This window comes from Mustela erminea, chromosome 5 (genome assembly GCF_009829155.1).
Source record: "Mustela erminea isolate mMusErm1 chromosome 5, mMusErm1.Pri, whole genome shotgun sequence".
NCBI lineage: Eukaryota > Metazoa > Chordata > Mammalia > Carnivora > Mustelidae > Mustela > Mustela erminea.
Window position 1 is genome coordinate 147,323,967 of NC_045618.1, and position 18,054 is coordinate 147,342,020.

Sequence of the window (18,054 nt, forward strand, 5' to 3'; positions counted from 1 at the left end):
GTTGGGGAATGCAAGTTGGTACAGCCACACTGGAAAAAAGCTGGAGGTCCTAAAAATGATGAAATCAGAATTACTGTATGACCCAGCAATTGCACTACTGCGTATTTACCCCAAAGATACAAATTAGTGAAAAGAAGGGCCACATGAACCCCAGTGTTCATAGCAGCAATGTCCACAATTGCCAAACTGTGGAAACAGTTGAAATGCCCTTCAACAGAGGAATGGATAAGGAAGATGCAGTTCATATCTACAACAGAATATTACTCCTCCATCACAAAGGATGAATACCCAACTTTTGTATCAGCATGGATGGGACTGGAGGAAATTATACTGGGTGAAATAAGTTAAGTAGGGAAAGACCATTATCATAGGTTTCCCTTATTTGTGGAAGATAAGGAATAGCATGGAGGACATTAGAAGAAGGAGGGGGAAAATGAAGTTCTGGGAATCAGAGGGTGAAATGAACCACGAGACACTATGGATACTGAGAAATAAAGTGAGGGTTTTAGAGAGGAGGATATTGGGGGTTGGGTTAGCCTGGGATGGGTATTAAGGAGGGCACATGCTGCATGGAGCCCTGGGTGTTATATGCAAACAATGAGTCTTGGAACACTACATCAAAAACTAATGACGTACTGTATGGTGACTAAAATAACATAACAATAAAAAATAAAAAGTAAGTGCCTGGCCCTCGGTCATAGAGTGTCTTTAGCTTTGTTGTCCCTGTCACCTCCTCAGTCCAGCACAGATGAGCCTTCTACAGGTTTCTGACACAGGCAGGATGTGGGTTCTCACATCGTGTCTCTAGCACAGTAATACATGGCCGTGTCCTCAGAGTTCAGGCTGTTGATCTGTAGATAGGCTGTGCTGACAGAGGTGTCCATGGAGAAAACAAATCGACCGGAGAAGCCCTGGGCATATGTTGGTTTCCCAGTGTTAGTGTCGATCCATCCCATGTACTGCAGGCTCTTTCCTGGTGCCTGTCGCACCCAGCTCATTGCATAGCTGGTGAAGGTGTACCCAGATGCCTTGCAGGAGACCTTCACAGATTCCCCGGGCTTCCTTACCTCAGCCTCAGACTGCACCAGCTGCACCTGGGAGTGGACACCTGTGGAGAGGGAATAGGAGGCGATGAAGTCATGATGACTGGCCCTGTTCCCCTCCTCTGCCAAAGGACTGGGGGAATCCCTTGCCTGTAGCCAACACCACCAGGAAGAGGATTCTCCAGCTCCAGTCCATGGTGAGGTGCTGTGCTCTCATGGTATCTACAAAGGATTGTGTGCAGCTGTTGGGTGATGTTCTCAGGGCCCAAACATGTGTATATTTAAGAGAGTATACCTTGGCTCATTTGCATATTCACAAAGCAGAATATTTCATATCAGGCAATGGCTCTTTCAGAGAGGAGACACATCAGAGGGGAAACACATTCCTGGGATGCTAAGGTCCCACATCTGAACATCTCTTTGAGGATATACACCCTTGCCACAGCCCCAACTCTGTGTTACCAGGGTCTCTTTCCACTGAGAATGAGCCCGAGTACAGAGCTGTGGAGGCTACTGGGTAAGGCAATTTCCTTAGGAGCAGAAATGAGTGCTGATCTGGAACCAGGGGACCAGGGATGGCAAACCTGATGTGTCAGTCCCTGTGGGCCAGTGTCTGTGATGCCCTGTGCACCTCCCTTCTCAGGTGGAGACGTGGGGTCTGGGTAGACAAACACCTGAACCTGAGGCAGGTCACCAGGATGATGTGTCTGATAGACCCAAATGCACATATTGTAATGAAATGCTGGTAAACCTAACATAACCACGTGTGTAAAAATTACACATTCCTACAGAGTCTCTTCTAATCGTAATGTGTTCAAATGTTAACATCAAGAAGTCATCTCCCTATTTAAGATAAAAAGTCATGATCATCAAACTAAAAATGATTTAATGAATGAAAGATGTCTCATTTAATGGTAAATGACTAAACCATTTCCTTGGAAGCCATGAACAAGGTTCCATCCTACCCTGTATCATTATTTTCATGGATAAAGAAGATATACATGGATATACAATGGAATGTACTTCTCCATAAATAAATTTGCAAAGACATTGGTGGAACTAGAAACTGTTATGCGAGGGTGAAATAAGTCGACCAGGGAGAGAAAATTATCATACAATTTCACTCATATGCGGAACTTAAGAAACAAAACACGATCATGGGGGAAGGGAGGGAAAAATAAAATAAGACGAAATCAGAGAATGAGACAAACCATGAGAAACTCTTAAATCTAGGAAACAAACGAAGGGTTGCTAGAGGGGAGGGGCTGGTGTCTGGGGTAAGTGGGTGATGGACATTGAGCAGGGTATGTGATGTAATGAGCACTGGGTGTTATATGCAACCGAAGAGTAACTGAACTTTACTCCAAAACTAATGATACACTATGTGTTAATTAAGTGAATTTAAATTAATATGAAAAAATCTTTTCATTTGGAGAAGCAAAGTAACAAGTACTAAATATGTAACAACAAACCAAATCCCTATTATTCATGTGTGACATGAGGAATCTGGTTTCTGGTCAGATCTGTCAAAGCCTGGATGTCTGTGGTTTGCCCATAAGCTGAACAACTGGAAGTCATCAGCTCTACTCAGACCCACCAGAGATGTTGTGATAGGATATCTTGTCTGATCTGGTGGCTGTGACAAATACCACTGCTGGGTAGTGTATAAACTGTGGAAATGAAGTGGAAACTCCATCAGAGTTATGAAAGATGGAAGTTCAATGTCAAGTCATGCAGCACATCCAGGCCACCTTGTTCAGCCTGTGCTGGGAGGGGGTCAGTCCTATTGATCTCCAAAATGTTGTGGAGCGTAGGTACAGGCTTCTCTTTAGAGGCTCATATTGTTCTCAGGGTCTTGACGAGGAGCTCTAGGGTTATGCTGAGATGGTCAACCATAACCAACCCCTCATCAAATATTTCCACATCCTTCCTGATTTCTCTGGAACAAGATCTCTCCTTCCTTCCAGTAGGAACAGGCTGAGGATTTTCCAAAATTTTCAGTTCTGCTTCATACTGATTAATGATTATGTCTTCATATCATTTGTTCATACCACACTTTATCATAAGAATTCCAGAGAAGCCTTCTGATGCTTTAAGCCTTTGCTCAGAAATTTCCTCAGCCTCTTACCAAGTTGCACCTCTCCCTAATTCTTCCTTTCAATCTCAATGCATGCATGCTCTCTACCAGTCTACAACATACGTCACCTCCCCTCTGTTTCCCAAAGGTACATTCCTCATCTTGTCTATGACAACATCAGAGTGGCCCATAATGTTTATGTCTTACCACATACAGTCCTTAAGCATTTAGATACTCTCTAGGAAGATTGGGGCTTTCATTGTAGGTCTCTTCTTTCCTTCTGGCATCTCCCATGAATCACCCTTTATGACCCCTTCCTGGCAATGTAGGCTGCTTCTGCACACATCACAGAAGCCTGCTAGCCCTTACCCATTATTCAGATCCAAACGGCTTCCATGATTTAGGTCCTTGTTAGAGCAGCTCCACACTTCTCAGGATGGTATAACAGAGAGCATCAACCAGGCAGCTTAGAAATAAATTTCTCCCATTTCTGGAGCCTTCCAAGTGCGAGATCAAGGTATTGGCATATTCATTGTGTAGTGAGTGCCTCCATCGGGATCATTGGGCATGTCTCTAAACTGTGTCTTCATATGGTAAATAGAAGGTTTTGAGGATCCTGTGGGATCACAACAGCTCTGATTCCATTCTTAACCAAACATTCTCCCAGAGCCCTTACTCCTTTGCCATCTCATTGGACATTACATTAGAACACTTGAATTTGCAGGGGACACATATATTCAGATCATAGTTCAGGGAAAACTGTGACCCCAAAATTGAGTTTACAAATGGGCATATGCAAGGAATCACAACTTACTAAGGCAAAAGCCACCTGCAGATATATCCACCGGACCCACAGGAAAGTAGAGAAATATCTAGAGGACCCACAAGAAAATAGGAAAATTGAAAGGCAGATGGTGAATTGACGAAGGCTCAGTGTGGAGATGTCTGAGTGGAAGCTCCTGTGGAATTGGTGACAACCTTAGGGTCTTCTACAAGTTTGTGTTTTCAGTCTTGAAGCCCCACCTCATTCCCCCAGGAATGAAAGGATGAACATTTGCTGTGCTTCCGAGGTGGGGAAAGATCCTCTTATGAAACTTGCCAGATAATTCAAGAACTGGAGGAAGTTATATACCAACATCCAGTTCATTCTAGATTTTGCGTGGGGTAAGGGAAGTACGCCCTCCTCTCCCCTCCCCTTAGGCCTTCCTGTGTCAACTCAGTGAGGTGTAACCTGAGATTTCTTGTGAGGATGACATCAAGGGTCTCAGGTCAGGAATAGAAAGACCAACCATAAACTACAAACACCTGTCTATACCCACACCTTATCCCCCTATGATAAGGATCTTCTATAATAATAACAACAAGAAAAAGCAAAGAGACCTAGAAAATCAGAAGTTATTTTTGAATTCTATATGGAATCCAGCTCAAAATGAGTCAAAAGCAGGGACATGAGAGGAACTGTCAATGTTGTCTCATCAGTGGTTGATTCATTATTTTTCTTCTGAATCATATTTTGGGCCAGAGTTCCCAGGTTAGACCCACTTTAGGGTTCTGTCATCATGGTAGACATTCGTTATTGAGCCTCACTCTACAACTGGCACCTGCTGGGGATCAGGAAAGAGTGACAGGACTCCAGCCCCATGGGGCTCAGGGGCCAGGACAGGTTGAGGGAGAAGTTACAATGGGGCAGAGAGAGGACATGGTGACTCTCTGTGGGATAATTGAAGAATAGCAACAGATGGGCAAGGATCCACACTGTACCAGCCAGATCTGATGATTCATGTGGGTTTCCTGTTTGGAAGCCCAGAAACACATTTCAGACGCATCCCCCAAGGCTGCTCTCATAGACTGCAGAACAGGACCCAGTAGTACTGCGATGGGTTTTTGTCTCTGGTTGTCAACTTTAAGGTCATCCTGCCTGTTTCTTAGGGGGAAATCAGAGAGCGTATCCCATCAGATGGGCTACCTTTCCACCGAAGAGATGGAGCGGTGCCTCCAGAAGGACAGTTACTGATCACCAGTGTCCACCCACTTGAATAATGAGCCAGAGGATAAACTGTACCTAGGAGGACAAGGACCCAGTTTGGGTAGATGTCCTGGGGGTATTTTTTTTTAATGAAATTAATTAATTTATTTTCAGAAAAACAGTATTCATTATTTTTTCACCACACCCAGTGCTCCATGCAATCTACGCCCTCTATAATACCCACCACCTGTTACCCCAACCTCCCACCCCCCTGCCACTTCAAACCCCTCAGTTGTTTTTCAGAGTCCATAGTCTGTCATGATTCACCTCCCCTTCCAATTTACCCCAAATCCCTTCTCCTCTCTAACTCCCCTTGTCCTCCATGCTATTCGTTATGCTTCACAAATAAGTGAAACCATATGATAATTGACTCTCTCTGCTTGACTTATTTCACTCAGCATCATCTCTTCCAGTCCCATCCATGTTGCTACAAAAGTTGGGTATTCATCCTTTCTGATGGAGGCATAATACTCCATCGTGTATATGGACCACATCTTCCTTATCCATTCATCCGTTGAAGGGCATCTTGGTTCTTTCCACAGTTTGGCGACTGTGGCCATTGCTGCTATAAACATTGGGGTACAGATGGCCCTTCTTTTAATGACATCTGTATCTTTGGGGTAAATTTTTATAACCATGTGGAGACAGTGTGTGCCCGATGAGGTCAGAGAACAGGAACAAACTCTCAGAAAGCCTGGGCTGTGCAGGTGATTCTCAGGGATGCTGAGAATTCCTGCAGGTCCGTTTTGGAGAAAGAGAAACAGGATATGGATAAAGTTGATGAAGCAAAGTTCCCTAGGGACTGGTGAGATCTCATCTGCATGTAGACAATGTTATCTCGTTCTGATTGGCTACATGGACAATATGAGAAATTAGAGATTGAAGAAATAACCTTATATATCCCTGAGTGAATCTAGAGAGGCTAGAGGGGAAACCCCCTGTCTCAGTAGAAGCCCCCCCCCACCTGCCACTGCTCCTGGGTCTGATTTGTGTCTGTGGTTCTTGAGTGCACCGTGCTGAAGTGAGCACCCCCTGGTGTCCTGAGCACCTCGAGAGCACTGAACTATGTGATCCTTCTGTCTAATCATTCCCTGGTGCCCTGAGAGCCCCTGCGCCCTGAGAGTCCTCTGGTGTTTTGACTGACTCCTGGTGACTTGAGCACCTGTTGGGGACCTGAGCTCCCTCTGGTGACCAGAGAGCCTCCTGAGGCCTTGAGAACCCCTGCAGTCCAGCTACTCCTGTGTCCCTGCAGGAAAGTTTCTGTCTTGGCTCACCACAAAGTGTACACACTGGGTTCACACATTGCAGTGACACACAGTGGTGTCCTCAGCTCTCAGCTGTTCACCTGCAGAATCAGCATGTTCTTGCCATTGTCTCTGGAGATGGTGAATTGGCCCTTCACAGTGTCTTCATGGTATATGTAACTACCACCACTCGTAATGGCTGAGTCCCACTGCAGCTCCTTCCCTAGAGCCTGGCAGACCCAACTCATGCCATAGTAACTGAAAGTGAACCCAGAGGCTACACAGGAGATTTTCAGGGACCCCCAGGCTTCTCCAGGTCTCCCCCAGCCTCCACTAGCTGCACCTCCCACTGGACACCTGCAGACACAAGACATCCTGGTCAGGAAACTGTCCTTCACTCACTGTTTTTCTTACTGATATCCACTATCTTATTCAATGTCTCTTGTTCTCTGTAAATGACCTTTTAAAAGAGTAACAAGGAAAATCCAGCAAAGAATAAACTCCATCATGAGCTGTCTGTGTTCTGTCCTGAACACTGAATGGAAAACCTGGGAATCCCGAGACTGGGGTTCCCATCTCAGCTGCAGGCTTGGGGCTGGGCTGGTTTTATCAGCAGAAGGTGGACCCTATTTGCATGACCCTTGACTCTGTAGCCAGCATGGTATCCGTACTGACAGAGAGGACAGTAACCAGAGCATCTGTGACTGCCTTTGATTTGGTGATACTGACAGGGTTTGGGAAAAGATGAAGTTTAAGTATATGATTTTCAGAGTACCTGCTGGGTTTCCATTGACCAGTTTGATTTCACATAGTCACACATATCGGGGTGTAGGTATCTTGTTTCCCCTTAAAGTGACATGATCCTACACCCAGAATTGTGGAGGGTTTGTGAGGTGTCCAAGAACACTGGGGTGAGAGTGAGCCCTGGGATTTGGACCTGTGCTCTTCTCCAAGGACCTACTACCCACCCTGATCCCCCTGCAGGACAGAGTGCACAGGTTCATGGAGAACGTAGGATGCTGCCTGTAGTGAGGACAAGATGACCTTGTTCTAGAATTTATCTGAAATACAGAATCAGGGTGCATGCATGTGTTCTTTCAAGTCTCTAAGGTTTCACTGTCACTGGGTTCATCCCAAGTCATCTCTGGGATTATTTGTAATCGTTTTGATGAGTGTTCTTGACGCAGGATGGACTGCACACAGGCAGAGAGTGTGATATGAGAAACACAGGTGTCAGGATCAACAGTACCCAGAGCAAGAAAATCCATTTTCCACAAATTTTCCTGTATTTGCAATTCTTCCTTCCTCATTCCTTCTTCACTCTGTCCTTACATAGCTATTGATCTTCATGTTACCTCACACTAGCTTTAATTTTCTAGATTTTATAATTTTGTACTTGTGTGAAATGTACCTTTATTTCTAGGGTTTCTATTGGTGAACCAAATACCTGACAATACCCCCATATTTATTATGTTTTTTTAATGATGGTCAACTTTCCAAAGATGACATAGAGCACAATATGTCCACTTTTAAGCCGACGACTGGGCTTGGAATTGTTCCCATGTTTCTGTATTTTTTTTAATTAATTAATTAATTAATTATTAATTTATCTATCTCTTTATTTTATATACCATATGGACATCATTAGTTTTGATGTAGTGTTTCTGTATTTCAATAAACTCACTGCTCAGATTGGAGTTGCAAGAGCTAAAGAAATAAATAGAATAAACTTCAGATCAACAAATTCATGTCAATATACCTTGAAATTGTGGTCATGAGACAAACAATAATCTTAAACTCTCAGGAGTAACAAGTACTCACAGGGGCTAAGAACCAGCATCTTGTCATATTGTGAATGCAGATCCCTGATGACAAAAACTATCACCAGGTTTAGATAGAACATTTAATGGATTTCTTGACATCACGTGTGCTAATGATGTTATAGTGTGAGGTTCTCCAGGACCATATCATTATATCAGTCCTGTCCTCATGCATTCCTATCCTGTAGGATGGGGACAAATCATAAAAAGCCTCCCCACACCCTGGTGGACCTGGCAGGATGGGAGAAAGATGATTCAGAGCAGGAATTCATGGAGATCCACGCATTCTGAGTCCACCACAGAAATAAAGAATTTACCTGCAGAGGAAGCCCTCAGAAGAACCATCCTGGGGTCACAGGTGGAGCCCCATAGGATCTGGGATGGGAACAGACATCACAACCTCAGTTCTGTTGAGGACCACACACATTTTTCACATGGAATGAAAGCCTTAGTATTCAGGGGAAAGTAGGGAAACAGGAAGCTGAGGACATCCAGGGACCACTGGAGCTGTGGGAGGGGACAACCGGGAAGAGCAGAATGACTGTGTACCCAGAGACAGGCAAAAATACATGGATTTGGTCCACTGGTGGAGGAGGGGCAGTGACACATGAAGGCCTCCCTCGACCCAGGTACCTGGGAACACCTGAGGCTAAGGCTACTTCATCGAGTCAGAGTCCTTGTAGTCTGAAGCCTTCAGCACACTAATGACTGTCACCCGAGTAGAGCAGAGGAGTGTACTGGAGAGTGGAAGTAGATTCTACATGGGGGAGCTCACGGCGATCACAGCGCTGATCTGGGACCAAAAACAGGAGATCTCTGGAGGAATCTGAGCTCTTGTGTGGCTACAGCAGAGACACATTTCACTGCTGCTACCCAGGCAGCCCATTTACCAATGGAGCCAGGAAGAGAATCACACACTCCACAGCATAGGCCTCACAAAGAGAGGGTGTGATCATCCACAGGAAGCATAAAACACAACAATATAATACCAAGTGCCCTGTGCATGGTAGACCTTCATGAAACCCCACCGTTTGCAGGGGCTCCGTACTGTTAGGGAACCTCTCTGTTCCACCTGCCCCTCTATTCTCTTGTGGTTAGAGTCCTCAGTATGCAAGTTTGGGGACAGAAGCTCCATGTACAAATCATGTGGACATTTGTCAAAGCTGGGTCACTCCACTGTATTTGGCAATTCAGAGCTGCTCCACTCATCATGAGTGGACTTAACTTCCCTGAAACACCTTCACTACCAGGAACGTTCATGTGTAAAGGACAGAATACGATGGCAGAGCTGTCAGATTTTGTCATCGCTCCAATCAGTGTCACCTCCCTGGGAACTGCCTGGGTGAACCCTCACCTCTCAGTGATACATTTACCCAAGTAACGCCTTCTCTGGTCCTGCAATGACACTTCACACCTGTGTGACAAGTGCAGGTCACCCCCTTTAACCTGTGTCCTCATCACTGCACTCAGTGGTTTAGGTTAGTGCTCTGTGAAGGCGCTTCTCTCATTGTCTTCATGAACAGAGCTGTGGATGCAGGATCTTGTCTCCTGGCTCCCCTGTACGTTGTTAATATGAATTAAATAATAAATACACTCCCTGCCTGATAGAGGGATTGAAGACCATGAGAAGGTGGCAAATTCAGTTATGAGGATACATCTGGACCCTGTCTTAGGGCCTGGAAGAGTGGGCTGACCAGCTCGGGGACTGCAGACAAGAAGAGACAGCCACAGCATCTGGGTCAATGGGAGTCCCAAACTCACAATTTGTTCTCTGTCTGCACAGACAGAGGTGAGTGTCCACCCTGGCTCCAGGGTGTGTGTGGACCTGGATAGAGAGCTGCTGACATCACAGGTCAGAGGGAAGGTTCACATTTATGTGGGTGTGGGTGGGTTGCTATGGGCTTCTCATCCCCAGGAACAAAACAGCTGGCACGTTGGAGGGTAACAGGTGTCTGTGATGTGGACATTGTCAGTGACAACTTTGGCTGGATACTAGGGTGTGTTACCTAAGTAGTTAAGAGACCCATTAAGAAAAGGACTGCTTAAGTGTGCCTGGGTGGCTCAGTAGGTTAAAGCCTCTGCCTTTGGCTCAGGTCATGACCCCAGGGTCCTGGGATCGAGCCCCACATTGGGCTCTCTGCTTAGTGGGGAGCCTGCTTCCTACTCTCTCTCTGCCTGCTTCTCTTCCTGCTTGTGATCTCTGTCAAATAAATAAATAAAATATTAAAAAAAGGAAAAGGATCACATCAACATCTGAGAGGAGAACACAGGAAGTAACCTTTTACATCCTCAACGGCAACAACTTCTTGCAAGATGGGTCTCTAAAAGAAAGAGAAACACAAATCTCCCAAAACAGATAATCATATCAAAAAATGGACAGAAGATATGAACAGACACTTCTCCAATGAAGACATACAAATGGCTATCAGACACATGAAAAAATGTTCATTATCACTAGCCATCAGGGAGATTCAAATTAAAACCACATTGAGACCTCCCCTTTCAATTTCCCCCAACTCCCTTCTCCTCTATAACTCCCCATGTCCTCCATGCTATTTGTTATGCTCCACAAATAAGTGAAACCATATGATAATTGACTCTCTCTGCTTGACTTATTTCACTTAGCAATTGGAAGGGGAGGTCAATCACGAGAGACTATGGACTCTGAAAAACAATCTGAGGGTTTTGAAGTAGCGGGGGGTAAGAGGTTGGGGTACCAGGTGGTGGGTCTTATAGAGGGCACGGATAGCATGGAGCACTGGGTGTGGTGCAAAAATAATGAATACTGTTATGCTGAAAATAACTAAGAAATAAATTATAAAAAAACCACATTGAGATATCGCCTTACACCAGTTAGAATGGCCAAAATTAGCAAGACAGGAAACAACATGTGTTGGAGGGGATGTGGCGAAAGGGGAACCCTCTTCCACTGTTGGTGGGAATGCAAGTTGGTGCAGCCTCTTTGGAGAACGGTGTGGAGATTCCTCAAGAAATTAAAAATAGAACTTCCCTATGACCCTGCAATTGCACTCCTGGGTATTTACCCCAAAGATACAGATGTAGTGAAAAGAAGGGCCATCTGTACCCCAATGTTTATAGCAGCAATGGCCACGGTCGCCAAACTGTGGAAAGTACCAAATGCCCTTCAATGGATGAATGGATAAGGAAGATGTGGTCCATGTACACTATGGAGTATGATGCCTCCATCAGAAAGGACGAATACCCAACTTTTGTAGCAACATGGATGGGACTGGAAGAGATTATGCTGAGTGAAATAAGTCAAGCAGAGAGAGTCAATTATCATATGGTTTCACTTATTTGTGGAGCGTAACAAATAGCATGGAGGACATGGGGAGATGGAGAGGAGAAGGGAGTTGAGGGAAATTGGAGGGGGAGGTGAACCATGAGAGACTATGGACTCTGAAAAACAATCTGAGGGTTTTGAAGGGGTGTGGGGTGGGAGGTCGGGGTACCAGGTGGTGGGTATTAGAGAGGGCACGGATTGCATGGATCACTGGGTGTGGTGCAAAAATAATGAATACTGTTACGCTGAAAATAAATAAAAAATAAATTTAAAAAAAAAAACAGAAAGGAATTTTTGGACTTCACCAAAATAAAAATCTTCTGCGATGCAAAGGAAACAGTCAACAAAACTAAAAGGCAACGTATGGAATGGGAGAAGATATTTGCAAATGACACTACAGAAAAAGGGTTGATATCCAGGATCTGTAAAAAACTTACCAGAATGAACACCCAAAAAACAAATAATCCAGTAAAAGAATGGGCAGAAGACATGAATAGACACTTCTCCAGAGAGACATACAAGTGTCCAACAGACACATGAGAAAATGTTCCACATCTCTTGTCACCATGGAAATATAAATTAAAACCACAATGAGATATCACCTTTCATGAGTTAGAAAGACTAAAATTAACAAGACAGAGAACAACAAATGTTGCAGAGGATGTGGAGAAAGGGGAACTCTCTTACGCTGTAGGTGGGAATGCAAGTTGATACAGCCACCTTGGACAGCAGTGTCTAGATCCCACAAAAGTTAAAAATAGAACTACCCTATGACTCAGCAATTGTTCTACTGGGTATTTACCCCAAAATACAGATGTAGTGAAAAAAGGCGCACATGCACCCCAATACTCATAGGAATAATGTCCACTATAGTGAATCTGTGGAAGGAGGTGAGATGTCCTTCCACATATGAGTGGATAAAGAAGATGTGGTCCATATCTACAATGGAATATTACTCAGCCATCCGACAGGATGAGTACCTACATTTCATCGATTTGGATGAAACTGGAGGGTGTTATGTCAAGTAGAATAAGTCGAGGAGAGAAAGATAATTATCCTATGGTTTCACCTCTATGTGAACATAAGGGGTAATGAGGAGGACCAGAGAGGAAGTCAATTATCATACGGGTTTACTTACTTGTGGAGCTAAGGAATAACACAGAAGATATTAGGAGATTAAGGGAAAACTGAATTGTGGCAAATCGGAGGAGGAGATGAAGCATGAGAGACCGTGGACTGTGAGAAACAAACTGAGGGTTTGGGAGTGGAGGGTGGCGGGATGGGTGAGCCTGGTGGTGGGTACTGAGGAGGACGCGTACTGCATGGAGCACTGGGTGTGGTGCATAAGCAGTGTATGCTGGAACTCTGAAAAGTAAAAATCAGGGAGGGAGACAAACCATGAGAGACTGTGGATCTGGGAAACAAACACGGATTGCAGAAGTGAGGGTGGTGGGAGACGGGGTAACCAGGTGATGGGGTTAAGGAGGGCAGGTGATGCGATGAGCCCTGGGTGTTACACACAACTAATGAAACTTTGAACACTACATCAAAACTGATGATGTACTATATGCAGGCTAAGTGAACATTAAAAAAGGATATAGACTTTTTTTCATTTTTTTTTAATTTCTTTTTAGTGCTCCAGAATTCATTGTTCATGCACCAAGGAAATAAGGGCTTTGAATGACACACTGGCCCAGATAGATTTCTTTGTTATTTACTTGGGCTCTTTCTGTCTCATCTTGGTAAACTTAGGTAGAGGATTCTCAGGTGTTTTGTGGCTTTTTCCCCAAAGTATCACGCGACGTGATGAGCATAGAGTTTTATACTGAACAGATGGAGCATTGAATATTATATCAAAAGTCAATGATGTACTATTTCTCAGCTAATTGAATTAGAAAACATATGCAGACCCTGGTTTCTTTGATCTGTTCTGTGTTTCTTAGTTTCTATATAGTCTCTTTCTGCTCTACTCCTGCTCTTTCCTTCCTTCTGCTCTATTTAGGATTCAGCCACTGCTATTTCTCTAGCATCTTTAGGTGTAATGTTAGGTTGTTTTTAGGAGATTTTTCTTCCTTCTTGAGGCCTTCCTGTATGCTGTGTATTTCTGTCTTGGGACCACCTTTACTGCAGAGAAATTACAGGATGGTGGTAACGGTTTTCTACTATTTTCTTAAATTTAATTTTATTTTTTCAATGGAGGTTTTATACGTGTGTGTGTGTGTGTGTGTGTGTGTGTGTGTGTGTGGTCTTCTGGCTCCACTGGAGGTTCATGTGATCCACAGTGAGTGCCACTGAGATTCTTTTAAAGGTTTTGTTGACCTGCATCAGGATATTTGTAATTTATTGGTATTTAAGGACAAGAGGAAACTAATGTAACTGACTCCTTTTTTTTTTTTTTTTTTTTGCATGTTAGTATATTTGTCTTCCTGCTACAACTAAGTTTCTAAGTCAGAGAGTGAATAGGTAAGCACAGGATAATGTCAAGGAGGCTCCCTTGGTGAAACGGCTCTATGGAAAGGAAACCCCAGACCCTGACAGGAAATATGTCATAGACTCCATGTGCACCTGCTCCTGGGACTAAAGACAGAATTGGTGAGGAGTGTGCACCCTCTGCTGGTCTGATACCATTGTAGTCTGAGGTTTGTGTCTGGGCTCACACTGATGTCCCTGCACTGTGTCTCTTGCACAGTAATACACGGCCGTGTCCTCGGTTCTCAGGCTGTTCATCTGCAGATAAAGCGTGTTCTTGCCGTTGTCTCTGGATATGGTGAATCGGCCCTTCACAGAGTCTGCATAGCTTGTGCTACTTCCACCACTGCTAACGTATGCGACCCACTGCAGCCCCTTCCCTGGAGCCTGGCGGACCCAGTGCATGCCGTAGTTACTGAAGGTGAATCCAGAGGCTACACAGGAGAGTCTCAGGGACCCCCCAGGCTTCACCAGGTCTCCCCCAGACTCCACCAGCTGCACCTCACACTGGACACCTGCAGACACAAGACATCCCAGTCAGGAATCTGTCACACACCCTTGGTTTCTCTCACTCATATCCACTCACATCCTCAATTTCTTTGGTTCTCTAGAAATTACCTTGTAAAAGAGCAGCAAGGAAAACCCAGCCCAGCACAAACTCCATGGTGAGTTCTCTGTGTTCTGCCTGCTCAGTGAATGTAAACACCTGGAAATCCCAGGCCTGGGGCTCCTTTTCCAGCTGTATGGTCCGGGCTGGGCTGTTTTATTCAGTGGAGGGAAGACCCTATTTGCATGTCCTCTGAGTATATAGTTAGCTCCAGACATAGGTTCAATTCTTTACAAGTTAAAAACAAAGATTGCATTGTTTGTGGATCACTTTGTTTAGATGGCGCTTTGAAAATATGCAGTATTCTTTTTTTGTTTGTTTGTTTAAAAAATGCATTTATCGGGCCCCTGGGCCTCTCAGTGGGTTAAAGCCTCTGCCTTTGGCTCAGTTCATGATCCCGGATTCCCGGCATCGAGCACCCCCATCAGGCTTTCTGGTGGGCCAGGGAGTCTGCTTCACGACCCCCCTCTCTCTGCCTGCCTCTCTGACAACTTGTTATCCCTGCCTGTCAAATAAATAAATAAAATGTTAAAAAATGCATTTATTGTTTAAAAGTGTTGGAACAGGACATCAAAATATAAATTCCCATTCAGAGTTAAGAGTTCTATTAGAGCCATATTTAAATATACCTTCAATATATTAATGGATAAACTTTGCAAAAGTACTAGGACTATCAGTTTCCAAGCTTTCTGTTGTGTTCCATTGTCCTGTGTGTCTGCTTTTGTGCCAGCACCATACTGTTTTTGAAGGGATCCAGGGCTGAAAGAGTTAACTGTGTAAAGCTTCTGCTAACTTGCTTAACTTGCTTTTTGTAACTGCTTCACTAGCCTTGTGGCTAGAACTTTGAAACATAAGAACATGACCTTCCCTCCTCTTGTCCCACATCCTGAGCACGTTCCCTGCTTAGGAGATGTCTTTGAATTATGCTTATGGTTAACAAAGAAGAGAACTGTTTTGTCCTAGTTTCACAGCCGCCCAGCTACACCCGGACAATAAGATATGGCTAAAAAATGTATATGTGCTGCCGAAGCGAGCACAAGATATGGCTAAAAAATGTAAACTGTGCAGAGCATACCAGGAACTGTAACTATGTAAAGAGGCCACTGTGATTATGGCTTTGTGACAAGCCTTTGTCTAAAAATGCATAAAAACCCCATACTCCCTTGGATTGGGGCTCTCAGCCTCTGCCTGGTTTTCAGGAATGCTGGAACAATAAAACCCTTGCTGTTGCAGAAAGAGCCGCCTTGGTGTCGTTCCTCCGCAACTCCCTGGGTTGAGGACTTCTCGACCCTAACATTTTCATGAAACAGCTTTGTAATCTAGCTTGAAATTGGAGTGTGGTGACTCCAGGTGGTTTAGTCACTTGTTCACTATCTTTCTTTTTTAAACTTTTTAAATATATTTTTTATTTATTTTCAGCATAACAGTATTCATTATTTTTGCACCACATCCAGTGCTCCATGCAATCCATGCCCTCTATAATACCCACCACCTGGTACCCTGACCTCCCACCCCCCACCCCTTCAAAACCCTCAGATTGTTTTTCAGAGTCCATAGTCTCTCATGGTTCACCTCCCCTTACAATTTACCCCAACTCCCTTCTCCTCTCTAACACCCCTTGTCCTCCATGCTATTTGTTACACTCCACAAATAAGTGAAACCATATGATAATTGACTCTCTCTGCTTGACTTATTTCACTCAGCATAATCTCTTCCAGTCCCATCCATGTTGCTACAAAAGTTGGGTATTCGTCCTTTTTGATGGAGACATAATACTCCATACTGTATATGGACCACATCTTCCTTATCCATTTGTCCGTTGAAGGGCATCTTGGTTCTTTCCATAGTTTGACGACTGTGGCCATTGCTGCTATAAACATTGGGGTACAGATGGCCCTCCTTTTCACTACATCTGTATCTTTGGGGTAAATACCCAGGAGTGCAATTGCAGGGTCATAGGGAAGTTCTATTTTTAATTTCTTGAGGAATCTCCACACTGTTCTCCAAAGAGGCTGCACCAACTTGCATTCCCACCAACAGTGGAAGAGGGTTCCCCTTTCTCCACATCCTCTCCAACACATGTTGTTTCCTGTTTTGTTAATTTTGGCCATTCTAACTGGTGTAAGGTGGTATCTCAATGTGGTTTTAATTTGAATCTCCCTGAGGGCTAATGATGATGTACATTTTTTCATGTGTCTGATAGCCATTTGTATGTCTTGATTGGAGAAGTGTCTGTTCATATTGTCTGCCCATTTTTTTGATATTGTCTGTTTCGTGTATGTTGAGTTTGAGGAGTTCATTATAGATCCTGGATATCAACCTTTTGTCTGTACTGTCATTTGCAAATATCTTCTCCCATTCCGTGGGTTGCCTCTTTGTTTTTTTGACTGTTTCCTTTGCTGTGCAGAAGCTTTTGATTTTGATGAAGTCCCAAAAGTTTATTTTCGCTTTTGTTTCCTTTGCCTTTGGAGACATATCTTGAAAGAAGTTGCTGTGGCTGATATAGAAGAGATTACTGCCTATGTTCTCCTCTAGGAGTCTGATGGATTCCTGTCTCACGTTGAGGTCTTGTATCCATTTTGAGTTTATCTTTGTGTATGGTGTAAGAGAATGGTCGAGTTTCATTCTTCTACTTATATCTGCCCAGTTTTCCCAGCACCATTTATTGAAGAGACTTTTTTCCACTGTATATTTTTTCCTGTTTTGTCGAAGATTAATTGATCATAGAGTTGAGGGTCCATATCTGGGCTCTCTACTCTGTTTCACTGGTCTATGTGTCTGTTTTTATGCCAGTACCATGCTGTCTTGGTGATCACAGCTTTGTAATAAAGCTTGAAATCAGGTAACGTGATGTCCCCCAGCTTTATTTTTGTTTTTCAACATTTCCTTAGCGATTTGGGGTCTCTTCTGATTCCATACAATTTTTTGGATTATTTGCTCCAGCTCTTTGAAGAATACTAGTGGAATTTTGATCGGAATGGCATTAAAAGTATAGATTGCTCTAGGCAGTATAGACATTTTAACAATGTTTATTCTTCCAATCCTAGAGCATGGTATGGTCTTCCATCTTTTTGTGTCTTCTTCAATTTCTTTCATGAGTTTTCTGTAGTTCCTCAAGTACAGATCCTTTACCTCTTTTGGTAGGTTTATTCCCAGGTATCTTATGGTTCTTGGTGCTGTAGTGAATGGAATCGATTCTCTAATTTCCCTTTCTGTACTTTCATTGTTAGTGTATAAGAAAGCCACTGATTTCTGCACATTGACTTTATATCCTGCCACGTTGCTGAATTGCTGTATGAGTTCTAGTAGTTTGGGGGTGGAGTCTTTTGTGTTTTCCATATAAAGAATCATGTCATCTGTGAAGAGAGAGAGTTTGACTTCTTCATTGCCAATTTGGATACCTTTTATTTCTCTTTGTTGTCTGATTGCTGTTGCTAGGACTTCTAATACTATGTTGAACAAGA

The 18,054-nt window shown here is 43.8% G+C and overlaps 1 pseudogene and 1 gene segment (V, D, J or C); both read right to left on the reverse strand.

The window, feature by feature from the left end:
* Positions 1-765: 765 nt before the first annotated feature.
* Positions 766-14,697, reverse strand: LOC116591960 (annotated as a pseudogene).
* The window catches only part of LOC116591961, a 31,648-nt gene continuing 19,026 nt past the window's right edge, over positions 5,433-18,054 (reverse strand). The window contains 2 exon segments of the V gene segment in view: positions 5,433-5,442; positions 11,753-11,759. Of these exon segments, the coding sequence occupies positions 11,755-11,759 (5 nt within the window).